The sequence below is a fragment of the Poecilia latipinna genome, unplaced genomic scaffold, assembly GCF_001443285.1.
Source record: "Poecilia latipinna isolate Pla-1442-1.1 unplaced genomic scaffold, P_latipinna-1.0 Scaffold1396, whole genome shotgun sequence".
NCBI classification, from domain to species: Eukaryota; Metazoa; Chordata; class Actinopteri; order Cyprinodontiformes; family Poeciliidae; genus Poecilia; species Poecilia latipinna.
In genome coordinates this window covers 133,643-146,293 of record NW_015114012.1, presented here as the reverse complement: position 1 = coordinate 146,293, position 12,651 = coordinate 133,643, and the positions used below count along the sequence as shown (strand labels likewise).

General features: G+C 37.5%; 1 protein-coding gene across 1 annotated transcript in view; it reads left to right on the top strand.

The window, feature by feature from the left end:
* The window catches only part of LOC106962300 (four and a half LIM domains protein 1-like), a 16,544-nt gene extending 4,979 nt beyond the window's left edge, over positions 1 to 11,565 (top strand). Inside the window, exons 2-6 of the mRNA XM_015056618.1 lie at positions 8,228 to 8,391; positions 8,476 to 8,650; positions 9,380 to 9,549; positions 9,652 to 9,838; positions 10,863 to 11,565. Of these exons, the coding sequence (XP_014912104.1) occupies positions 8,236 to 8,391; positions 8,476 to 8,650; positions 9,380 to 9,549; positions 9,652 to 9,838; positions 10,863 to 11,017 (843 nt within the window). The 5' untranslated portion in view covers positions 8,228 to 8,235 and the 3' untranslated portion in view covers positions 11,018 to 11,565. The remainder of the gene's footprint in view (positions 1 to 8,227; positions 8,392 to 8,475; positions 8,651 to 9,379; positions 9,550 to 9,651; positions 9,839 to 10,862) is intronic.
* The last annotated feature ends 1,086 nt before the right edge of the window (positions 11,566 to 12,651 follow it).

Sequence of the window (12,651 nt, the reverse complement as noted above, 5' to 3'; positions counted from 1 at the left end):
TTCAATCACGTTTCTAAAAAGCATGCAATACTTACATTTTATCATAGCTTGGAACATAAATGCAGCATTTAATGATGGTTTCATGGAATCAACATTGGAAAATAATACAAAAAGCAACTGGAGCTATCCCAGCAGTAACTGCCATCAGTTTAATAGATTTGAGTAACTTTATGTTCAGTAAAACCAGATTGTAATTCATGCCCTGTTGTTTTAAAATGTACACTTACAAGGCATGTCTGATGATTCTAGGTGGAACGTTATGTGTCTTAGTGGAAACTATTGCTAAAAAAAAGCCATTGAAACAACATTTTGTGCACCTACCTGGCAGAGTTACTAAAAAAAATTAGTTTTGTATGATTTTCAGAATTGGGATTTAAGAAAAGGAAGCAAGACGAGGTTGGTGTTCTTTTTTGTGGCTACAGGAGCTTTTAAATTTAGTTAGACTCTACCAGGCAGGTTCTACTGATCATTTACTAGCTGCAAATTAATACCCAACAGATCAGAACATGAAGATTATTCACTCCTCTGACTTCTGGCACTTGACTGAAAAGATTTCACATTCCCTTTCAGCTAATTGAGAATAATGAACATGTGTATCAATGGCACAGAAGTACATGAAAGGTTTTAGGGCATGTTCTCTAAAAATCGGCCTGGATATGTTTTTTAAAGGAAAAATGATTACCAAATTATCAGTCAAGGCTGCTTTGGTGTTATTGTGGCCAGAATCTCTCCTTGAAAATATCACAAAAATCAAAAAAGCTTAAGTAAAAACATAGATTTATCAGTTTTTTCAAGTTTCTTGGTCACAAACTTGGGGAATCTGGAACCGAGACAAGAGAATGTAACTCAAGACAAAGTGGGATGAGTTTCTGCTAAAGCCATCATTTCCATCTCGGAGAACAGCTCAGATCTCTTGTTCTACTGGAATGTGGACTCACCAGAGCCAGATAAAACAATTATTCCGATCTTTCATTGTGGGGTTATGTGTTGCACAAATGTTTGGTTGAACTTGCTGCTCAGTTTCAAACACTTGTGTATTTATTTTTAAGATAGCATGATTGGAATCGGGGGTGGGAACGCTCTCAGTGTGATGGTGGGCAGTTAGAGAAAGCCTGCAAACCTCGGAGGCTCTCTGAATATTTCAAGTATTGGATCAAATGACACACAGAAAGCACAATGTTGCTGGTTATTATTGTGTCATTGTGCTGCTTAGCATGTTTAACCATATGATCTACACTCTCAGCAAGAACACATCCCTAATCGTTTTACTACATAGAAATGCCATAATATCAAGTTTAAACCATTTTTCTTATGACCATGTAAAGGAAATATTTGGATTAAACAGTCAAATGCATTATTTACAAATTTGTGCATGTGAAAAATATATTCTGTTAGCTAGAAAATGCTAGCTTTCTGATTTAACACTGTTCTTTGGCGAATTGGTTGCAGTCACAAAGAATTTGTGAGGTAAATCTTCTGCTAGCTTGCAGATGCTAAAGCTGAATGTTTTCCAAATAACTATCAAACTCCACAACGAACAGACCTGAGGTTTTTAAGTATTTGGTTAACACTGCTGACAGTCACTGGAATTTGTGATGTTATTTTTTTCACTAGCTAGCACTTGCTAATATTTCTGTTGCTAGGCTATTTCAGGCAAGACATGAGGCTTGTGAAGAATGCCAGCTGACAGCTGTAATTTGCATGGCACTCAAGTAATTGTACAGTTGTCAGAAATTTTTTTGCCAAGCTGCTGGAAAGAGCAGGCCAAAGCAAAAACAAAGATACTGTCAAACTTCTGAGTAGTTGCTATGGCATTTAAAGTGAGTTTTGGTGATTATGCATTTGACGGTTTCAAGTAAAAAATAAAGGCATATTTAGCCAGCTTTGAAACCAGTCAGCTTTCCACAAAGCATAAATTCCTCATGCTGCGCTCCTGATTTGATTGCACATGATTGAGCCCTCATAAAAAAAACTGGCAAGGGAAAACCACAAATCAGCACTCTTTGATATCAGAGAGAAAATAAATTTGCTCCAAGGAAAATGACAGGATTCCCTGTAGTAAATTGCTGATAACTTTCCACTGAGGCATTTCTTTAAGCATTGAGTCAAAAATTACCTAAACAAATAAACTTAGCAGCAAGCAAGCATGGACACATTGTCTTTAAATTGCCACACATAGCAACTGTTCAAACCGTGAACTTGTTTTACAGCAGATTGATCAAAGCTGGTTTTTGTCACACCAAATGTTTGGGAAAAATACTGTCTGCTGGAAGCTTGTGGTAGGAATCTGCATGACTGCTGGCTTTACAAAAGACAGGTTGGGGCTGTCATCACCTCCAGTTGTCTAAGCTGTTTTAAAATTAAGTTGCTACTTTTTAAGCTAGAAAATACAGACCAGATTGTGAAATGAATCTAATCTTAGTGCTCCACATTAATGAACAAATCACTGAACTCTGTACAAAGTTACATCTGTATTAAGCATAAAGTAATATTAAAAAGTTGTAATCTGTTACAACTTCAATTAATCCATTTTTATTTCCGTACTACGGAACAAAAGATTCATCATTTCTCTCTTTTGCAATCCGCTGCATGACTGGGTGATTTAGAAACGTCCTTCTGGCATGATTCCTCTTGTCAGATGCGCTCGTCTAAAGTTCAAACAAGTAAAAAAAATATAGACTTCTTCTATAATTTAACCTCTACAGTTCTTTGACTGTTTGATCCGCCAGAAAATCATTGCATATGACAATTGCTCTAACCTGTTTCCACCCCAAGTGTTTGTTTAACCTTTGTGGCCACCTGCAGCTCAGACTGAATGAGCCATGAAGACTCAGGATTAATGACATGGGGACGCAAACAGTGGGCTAAAAAAATTCAGGTTAAACACTTCAGTGTGTAGCTGGATTGTGCCAGCCTCAAAGTTCTGATGGAGACTTCCTGTCTAAGTTTTTCCACCACATTCTTCAGCAATAAGCTCATGCCAGCACACACACACACGCGCACACACATTTGTGTCCAGCCACGTTAACTAGCGTCATTCTTTCTTCCTCAATATACTTTGTCACACATATTGTTCTACTGTTAATGTCATGATGTCAGCTTTTTGAACGTGTCACAGCAAAATCATCTGACTTTTATGCAAGACTTTAGGTTAGTCTAGTTACAGTCAAATTTAAGCGAAATGCAAAACAGAAGATTTCAGAAATTCAGATGGATTTCACACTTAAACACCCAAAATCTACCATCTATATATCTTAAGGACTTAATCCAACCTTGACAGACAAAGAGGATTATTTATTATCCAAAAAAAGGTAAAAATCAGCAATATAACACTTTTTAGCCACACATGTATCCCTGAATCTCAAATTTCACATTAAATCTTGCAGCAATTTTCAGTGATTGTCTGCTTATTTTAAAGTCAGATCTGAACCCAAGATTACTCACTGCAATTCTGACTTGAGCTGAGTCCACTAGAAAAGCAGAGATTGACATAAACTGTTTACAGAGGGCGTACCTAAAGAAAAAATGCAAAGTTAACCATTATGTGGGCAACAAAAGTGTTTTTAAGCCACCTTTATTTTAACACAGGCAAGCCGCAACGATGTACCAATTTGTTTTGCCTCCACCTGTGTGGATACTGGCTTCTTGTCAGCCATTGTTTGAGTCCCATCAGATAAGATTTTCACATTGCTGACTGCCATTCATCATGTTGAGGTCTGCAGCACTTAAAACTATGCAGTATTCCATTTTAGGCTGACGCTTTTTCACTTTTTAAAAGGTAAAAACAGCAAATACTTTTTTGAAAGTTAGCAGAGGTGAAGGCTGAATGAAAAGAGGGTAAAAAGAGAGCAGGAAGCCCGCCGTACCTTCTGTCTACACTAAATGGATGAGGCGCCTCACCCACTCTACAAACGAAGCGTCTTCTTTTTCCTTTAATAAGTAATGAATTAGCAGATAACTAAACAGAAGAGTTGAGTCCACTCACAGTGATGTCATCTCCAGTTTATTGTCTATGCATGAGACAACACAAAATAAGGCATTTGTCACTTCTGCTAACAGAAGCACATTCAACCTGAGGCTAAAACAGCTCTGAGTAAGTAAGTTATACTGTACTTACTTTTTTAGACTTTTAGACTCTGTTAGAGAGTTTATCATTTCTATTGGGCAACTACTAATAACAAAGCAATGTGCAAAAAGGATCTTCTTTAAATCTGCTGTGGTTGACATGTCAAAGAGGCTGCAGCCTGGTCTTAATCTGGTTAACGCTACATTAAAGACCAAATCTTTAGAAATCTCAGTGGAGTTTATTGCACTTTTACCTGGAATTACTTCACTAGTTGTCTGATTTTGAACTTGCATCATTTTAACTTTGTAAAACTAAGATTGTTTCTGCATAAATATGCATCGTATTAGAAAAAAGTGACAGTTTTTTAATAAAAGAAACAACATCTGATTTACACAGATACTGTGTTCTTTATTTAGAAATAGTTTCAAATTAATTCAAATTCCAGAAGCTCGTCCATGTAAAATGCTTAGTTTGCATTTAACCTGCACACTATTATTGCCCAAAACTAGTTTTTTTCCACCTCCCAACAGAAGTGTTTCTCATACTATCATTTGCAAAAACACAACCACTCAGTTAGAAAACAAGGGAGGAGAGACGAATGACAAATGACAAATGCAAGAAACGCAAAACTCATGATACTGATTCATTGTGATTGTTTTCAATGTTCCAAGCCAAGAACCCTGAAAAGGAAACAATCTGGGACAAAAATGCCTTCGAAATGACTTCATCCAAATAAAGCAGCACATGTGCAGGTGTAATTCACATCAGACCTTCAAGAGCACATCTTTTTAAAAAACAGCTAAAACATCACTGAGCAATGTCGAAACAAACAGCTAACATTAACGTAATAAAGTATCTACTCCTAAAAGCTTGTTTGTTGTTGCATGAATTAAATATTGTTTCAGACGACATTGTTGCATGTCTGTTAAAGAACAAAACTGATGTTGAAGGTTGGTATTGATTTTAGTCTTTTTTTTACTATAAAAATCAAAGATCAAGGAGCACTTTTTAATTCAAGTTAGAGATGACGATGACATCTGTTTTTTTATTTTGACCTCCATACAACATGCTTACACACAAACTACTCACTGGTAGATTATGAGGCTCTATTCCTAGTTTTATTCAGCCACCTAAATCGTGTATCAGAAGTCTAATAGGTTAGTGAGGTCATCTGTCCCCGACTGTCATCTGTTAGTCCCTAAAGCCAAAAACCAAACCGAAGCTTTTGCATGCTTTACTGAGAATTTGTCCCCAGTTTTAAACGTTTGGGTACCGTCGTCTTCCTTCAACAGAACCTCCTCCTCCTCAATCTGCTCCAACCAGAGTTGCTACGACCAGAAGAAGTTGTTAGATTGTGGGTGTTTTGTGGGTGTGGCTCATTTCATACGTGGAGCGTTTGTGTGTTGGGTCCATCAAAGCTCTGTCAGCAGATTTCACCACACGTCATACCAGGCATTCCTTCGTGCATTCACCTCACTGTGTCGACACAAGCGCAGCTCTCTCTCTCTCTCTTGCAGCAGCTTGGAGAATTCCTTGCAGGCAGCCAGCATGGATTTGATGCGGGAAATAACCGAGGGAACAGGCTGCAAGCATCTCTAACCGCATCCTTGTTCTTTTTTATGCCTTTTCTGTGATTTTCACTTCAAAGTGTTTTATTTACCATCTGAAGTCCTAACCCTGTAATCACGGCTCTGTGATCAGAGTTATGGTGTTCAACATGGTGATTTTGGTTCTCTGCGAAGGAAATTTATTACTTGTATGGAATATTCTAAACAGCAGATTTTATACGATGGGAAACTAAGTCAGTTTATTTACAGAGGAAGCATTTAAATGAAAAGGTTTGGACAATTTCATAATATTACCAGAGTGGGGCAATGACTAGTTACATTTACTTGAGTAACTTTTTTGAAAAACTTTACTTCATGGAGTATTTATACTACGCTGTACTTTTACTTGAGTAATTTTATTATGAAGTACCGCTACTCTTACTTGAGTAAAATATCTTGATTCTCACTGAATAAAGAACAAACGTTTCAAACAAAAGTTCACCAGACAGACACACAGCTGCAGTTTCTGTTACAGCTTCAGAAGTTTTTTATTGAAAGAAACTGATTTAGAATTTTTTTTTTTTGCCTGATTTTATTTTTTTGTCACTTTCATAAATTATTGTCATTTTTGGTCCTTAAAATGCCAAGTTTCCACTTCACTTTATATTTTGGTGAGTCTGATTACGACATTTTTAAATGATAGATAATTTGATCTGTTTCTCAGTACTTGAGTAGACTTCTTACCAAATACTTTTTTACTTTTACTTGAATAAAAATATGTTGAAGTGCTACATTTACTTGAGTACAGGTTCTGGCTACTCTGCCCACCTCTGAATATTACGTATTGTGAAGGAAATGTTGGCGAGGACCAGAGCTGAGTCTAAGCAGAATGGAATGACATAATGATCGAACACACCGGGAAGTTCTGTCTTCAAAATGTTGGTAACAAATGATTTAAGAAAAATGCTGGGAATGCAGAGCAGCGACTGCTCAGCTGATCAGAGGATCTGCAACATTAAAGAGGCAAAGAGATTTCAGAGTCAAACAGGTTTGTGGGACATGATCCAGTTCAGTGGTGTGAAAAAGTAACTGCGATCTGAGATGCTTATTTTTGACAAACCTTCATGCTGAGCCAAGATCACTGATTTTAACTGAGGCAAATGAGGCTTGCAGAGCTTTGAAGTTGTCCTGGGTTTTCTTCTAAAGCAGTTCTGCCGCTCCATTAGAGGTCACATGACCACCATGGTTTCTTTATATACAGGTAATAATGTCCGTCACTCTGCTGTGTCATTGCTCAGTGGAGGCCCAACATCTTAGTTGCTGAATTTATTTAATTCTAAAACTCAATGATGCTGGTTTGTCAGCCCTTAGGCAAGTATTTATTTTACTGTTAATCCCACATTTCAGCATCGAAATGTTTATATTGATCTGATGCAATAATCTAAACTTTAATCATGTTTTCATTGGCTGTGGAAAAATCATTATAACTCACATTAATACGCGCTTCTCTATGGTTCACTATGGTTCAATGCAATGTGTTTCACTTATGAAGTGGATTACTGAAGTAAATTATTTTTTCATAAAATTCTAGTTTATTGAATGGGTGTTTATGTTTTTAATTTGATAGTTTTTCCTCATTTTTAGGTAGCGATGGCAAAAAATAAATGGATTTAAAAATTAGAAATTGGCCATGTCACAACCTGTGATTATTAAACTGGATCTGGGTTAAAATGCAAAAGATAGCAGTAAAACATTGTTTTTGTAATGTGCAAACACAGATAATCTAACCTCGGTGTTATAGATTTTAGAGATGATCAACGTTGGTGAAGTTCTGAAAAAACTGCCAGAACAATCTAAAACGTGTCTGCTAAACATATTGAATTAAAGAAAAGTCAAGACAAGAATGAATAAAAGCGCTGAAGGATGTTCAGAGGATGGAAAACCACAAGAGTCTCAACAAAAAACTGATTTTGGATTAAAACTGGACAAAAAAAAACTTAGAAAGGTTGGAGCCACAGCAGATGAGCATTAACTCTCAAGGCTTAACTCACTTTTGACTGCTGCAAGATATTTTTCATCTGTATGATGAATGATTTATTAGTTCAACTTTTTCCGCTCAGTGAGTCTTTATCTGATCAGAGGGTGTGAACCGTTTGCTTCTCTGTGACACGCATGTGAACCATAACATTTTATGTCCACTTTTTATGAGCGTCTTCAAAGATAAGTTACCTGAAACACAAACCAGCCGCACATCTAAGCTGCCTGACGCAAAAGAGTTGCGCATACAAATCTTTCTCTGTGGTAATGCATGAGTGTCGTATAAGTAACAAAATGTATCCTATAAAGTCTACCAACAGCGCCTCTGTGTGGACATTTTGGGAAAGGATTGTCCTTATACAAGGCTGGGAACAGATGGAGCTGTGATGATTAAAAAGCAAAATACATATTTACAAAAGCAATTCAAGCATCACAGATGAAGACACAGACATGAACTGTTATTCTAAAGTTAGTAATGTGTTTTACACACAATAATTAGGTATCTGGAATAGTTTTAAAAAGCTGATTTGATGTCAATAGAAAATGACATTGTATTTTGTTGCTCTTCCTGCTTCAGGCCTGACGATGGCAGACAGCTCCCACTGTTTCTACTGCCGGGAGGACCTGGGCGGGAAGCGGTTTGTCCGAAGCGAGGGGAAGCCGGTGTGTGTTCGCTGTCACACAAAGTTCTGCGCCAACTCATGTGCAGAATGCCACAGACCCATCTCAGTGGAGACAAAGGTGTGTTCTCCAGATGGATTTGAACCGGTTTGGGTTTGTACTTCTTCATGTACCGCTTGAGAAACTCCCGTTTTTCTCCATCAGGAGCTGAGCCACAAAGGGCGTCACTGGCATGAGGAGTGTTTCCGCTGCACAAAGTGTTACAAGCCTCTGGCCAAGGAGCCGTTCAACACCAAGGATGAGCGCATCATGTGTGTGAAGTGCTGCTCCAGAGATGCTGCTCCGCGCTGCCACAGCTGCTATAAACCCATACCGGCTGGTATGACCAATCATAATTCAAAATATGATTCGCTAAAACGGATCACATCACTGTGTCTGAGACTTCTGCTGCTTTTCAGTGTGGACATTTAAAAAGTATATTTGTTTTTTAAATGTAAATGTTTTTTTCTTCTTTTCTGGTATCCTTCTTTCCCCATTTTCTTCTGTCACATTACTTCCTTGAGTCTTTTCTTCTTTGTTCTCTTTAAGCTTGTAAAGAGAACAAAATATATTTATTACCTTTCTTTTTCTTCCTTGTGTCATTCTTTCTTTCATCTGCTTCTTCCTTGTACCTTTCCCTTATTTCCTCTTTCACTTTGTCATTCCATCCCTCCTTCTCTCCTTTCTTTTTGCCACGTCTCCTTCCTTTCTCACTATCTTTCTAACCCTCCTTGTGGTTTTTCTTCTGTTTTTTTCTGCTAGACTCAACTTTTTCCTATCTTCATAGGTGAAGTTGTGAAAATACCTGACATAAATATATTATATATTTTACTATTACACTTTAAAATGGACAACTTTGAAATCTTGAGTCTGGAAATAAGATAAATTATTTTATGAAAATTGTGTAGAACCCCACAGGTCATCAGTCCCCTTGACCATTAGTTAAATGACCAACTACTGTAGTCATTTAAATTAGCTTAATTGGAGCAGAAACCCACATAAGCATACAGGACACTCCTGCTCTAGTTCATTTGGACCAGAATGTGACATTTCTCCTAATCTCCTAAAGGCATTGAGAGCGTGGCATACAAAGGAAACTCGTGGCACGACGAATGTTTCACCTGCTGCAGCTGCAAACGACCCATCGCATCGCAGAGTTTCCTCTCTAAAGGAGATGATGTTTACTGCAACCCCTGCTACGATGAGAAGTTTGCCAAGACCTGCGTCAGCTGCAAAAAGGTAATTTATTTAAAATAGAGGAAACTTTTTGTTTTTGAATCTGATCGGCCTGAATTATCCCCTTAATATGATCGTGACACTGAAGTTGCTTTTCGTTTGCAGCCGATAACGTCCGGGGGAGTGAACTACCAAGAGCAGCCATGGCACAGCCACTGCTTTGTGTGCAGCTCCTGCTCAAAGCCTCTGGCTGGGACCAGTTTCACCACCCACCAGGACCAGGTCTTCTGCGTCGACTGCTACAAGAGCTCAGTGGCAAAGAAGTGCAGCGGCTGCCACAACCCAATCACAGGTTGGCTGAAGTTGAAACTGTTTCTGCTAGACATGATGAAGCAGAATCAGATTTAACCTTTTTAAATGTGCTTTTACAGATTAGATCTGAAGGCTGATACCTTCTGTGGTCTTATAAAATCAGAGACAATTAGAAACATTCTTTTCTCTGTCCTGGATTAGTGTACGTTGCTCCAAAACCAAATATCTGATCTGTTCTGCCTAATATTAAAATCAATAATCTTTCCGGTTACCAGGAAACCAGAAAACAAGAGAAAAACAAATAGTTCTGGTAACCTTAAATTAAAGCTGAGATTAAACCTAAAGCTGCTCAAACCAGCAAAATCTGGTCACAGAGACAAAAGAATGCCTGAGAAGAAGTGAAGTGTTTCACACAAAGTGGTGTTCCACTTTAATATTAATAACAACAAAACATTTTATTTATAAAGCACTAGCTGATTTGACACTGCGGCTACTAGAGACATCTAGTGGTGAACTTCTAAACTGCAGCCAGCTGTTTTTGCACAATGATTTATATATAATTATTTATATGTGATCGAAAAACAAAACATGGTTTTCTGAAAATTTTCCAGATAAAAATCTGAAAAGAATCTGAAAAGTGACTGAAATGTTTGACTGTTTTTCTTTGTGCAACAGCTTAAGATCAGTCATGTTGGATGGAAAGTATCTACTAACTTTGAGGCTACAAGGTGACAAAATGCGCAAAAGTTTAAGGAGTATGGGTGTTTTTGAAAAGCACTGTCAAATGATTATGAAATCCCTTATAGTGAGGTTTTAACATTGATGGAATCCATTCCAAACTCCTTCAGGTGTTAAACACACATGAGAAGAAGAGATGTGTTAACAGAAATGTGAAAGCTTAGAGTTTTCGCATATTGCACCACTGTGACAACAGACACACACACACACACACACACACACACACACACACACACACACACACACACACACACACACACACACACACACACACACACACAGGTTGAAGAAGCTCAGTCTTCGCCTCTGCTCTTCTCTCCTTACAGGTTTTGGTAAAGGTGTGAATGTTGTGAACTTTGAGGGAAACTCCTGGCATGAATATTGCTTCAACTGCAAGAAATGTTCCCTCAGTCTGTCCAACAAACGCTTTGTGGCCGAAGGAAAAGACATCCTCTGCACCACCTGCGGCAACAAGGAGTGATGGACAGAATCAATGTTCTGTTTCCTAACCACTCAGCCTGTTTTTACACGACGACTAAAGTCCACATTTCAACTTGTTGTTATCTAATTCTCTTGCTTTCAAGGATGGAAAGACATTGAGACCTTCTGGTGCTCAGTGATTGTTTGATGATGTCTGTTTTTCTTTAAAAAGGATTGATGAGTTTCTATTTTGATAAAGAATGCCTATCATTCAGCACACAACCAGCATGAAACTAAAGTTTACTTTGAGTGAATTATTTGGTTTACTATCCTGCAGAAATCAATAGAGATCAATATATCAGCATAGTTTAAACAGTATTTCCTTTGTTCAATATGTTTGTCTTTAATGCCTATCACTTGTTTTCTTTTTTTATTTTATTAATACCATCCTGGTGTCAAATAATCAATGTCAAAAAATTTATTTGTCAAAGAAAAATAAGAGTGTTTTTTTAAACTTTTATTCACTCTATGTAAACAATAAATTAATCTTAAACTGAGATGTCTTGATGTGTTGCTCAAGTGAAATGCAATAAAGCGTCTACAAAACAAGTTTGGGATTTGCTTTCAGTGTTTCAGCTGGTTTTATGTTAAAGTCAATGTAACACAAGCAAAGGAAACTTTTTTAAGGTTTACTATGTGACTAAAGTAGCGGTGAAATCCACTGTCGTCTCCATTATTCCAATGTCTCCATTAGCATGGCTAAAGTAAATATACAAATAATATTTTTGTGGTCGGGTTAATTTATTTGCCAACTTTGCATTTTATTTGCTCACTTAGAATCCCCACCATAAAACCTATACCAGATAAATTGATGAAAAATCTGTCTGCCTTAAAACCTGTGTACTGATATAGGTATACAGGATGAGTGTTTGTCGAAACCAATGACATTTCAATTTATGGTTTTTATCTAACAATAGTTCACGTTTCTCTGAACTACACAAAGACACAGAACATACGCCTGCTGCTCTTCTCTCTTTATTGTGTGGTCATAATTACGCAACCTGAACCAATCAGAGGCAGACACCGCTTCACCCCTCCATCAGCTGCTGCAGCTGCTGAGAACCTGAAGGAAAACGCATGTGAAAGGTTTTCTTTTGCTGTCCTGGGGTTTGTTTCAACGGTAAGAACTGTTTTTTTTTTTTTTTTAACTGTGATATCCTGGGTTTATTTCGAGATGATTGATAAGAGTCAATTTAAATTATTTTATGATAGTGGGGGAAAATATCTACAGCTATATTTTACCGTATGTATTAAAAGTGTTTATTGTTAAATTACAATTAATTTCTTCATTTTTTTTTTTTAGATTTGAGATGATTTTTTTACATAAACAACTGGCTTTGTTCCTGACTGTATTTCTGCTGAGAAGCCAAGCCGTGGCTGAAAAGCGAGGTAGGAAATGTGATCAATAACCACAAGTTATGCTACAACAGTGAATGTTTTCAGCTAACACAATTATAGCAAAGTGTTTGTGGCGTCTCTAAAAATAGAAGTCTGTTTCAGTACTTCAGTTCGTTTTCAGTGAGGTCACCGTCTGCGAGGCTGAACTCAAACACATGAGGAAGCTACAGCTTCAGCTGTAAACATGCCATAATAATCCAAAGCAAACACACACATGTGAAATGTGAATGGTGATTC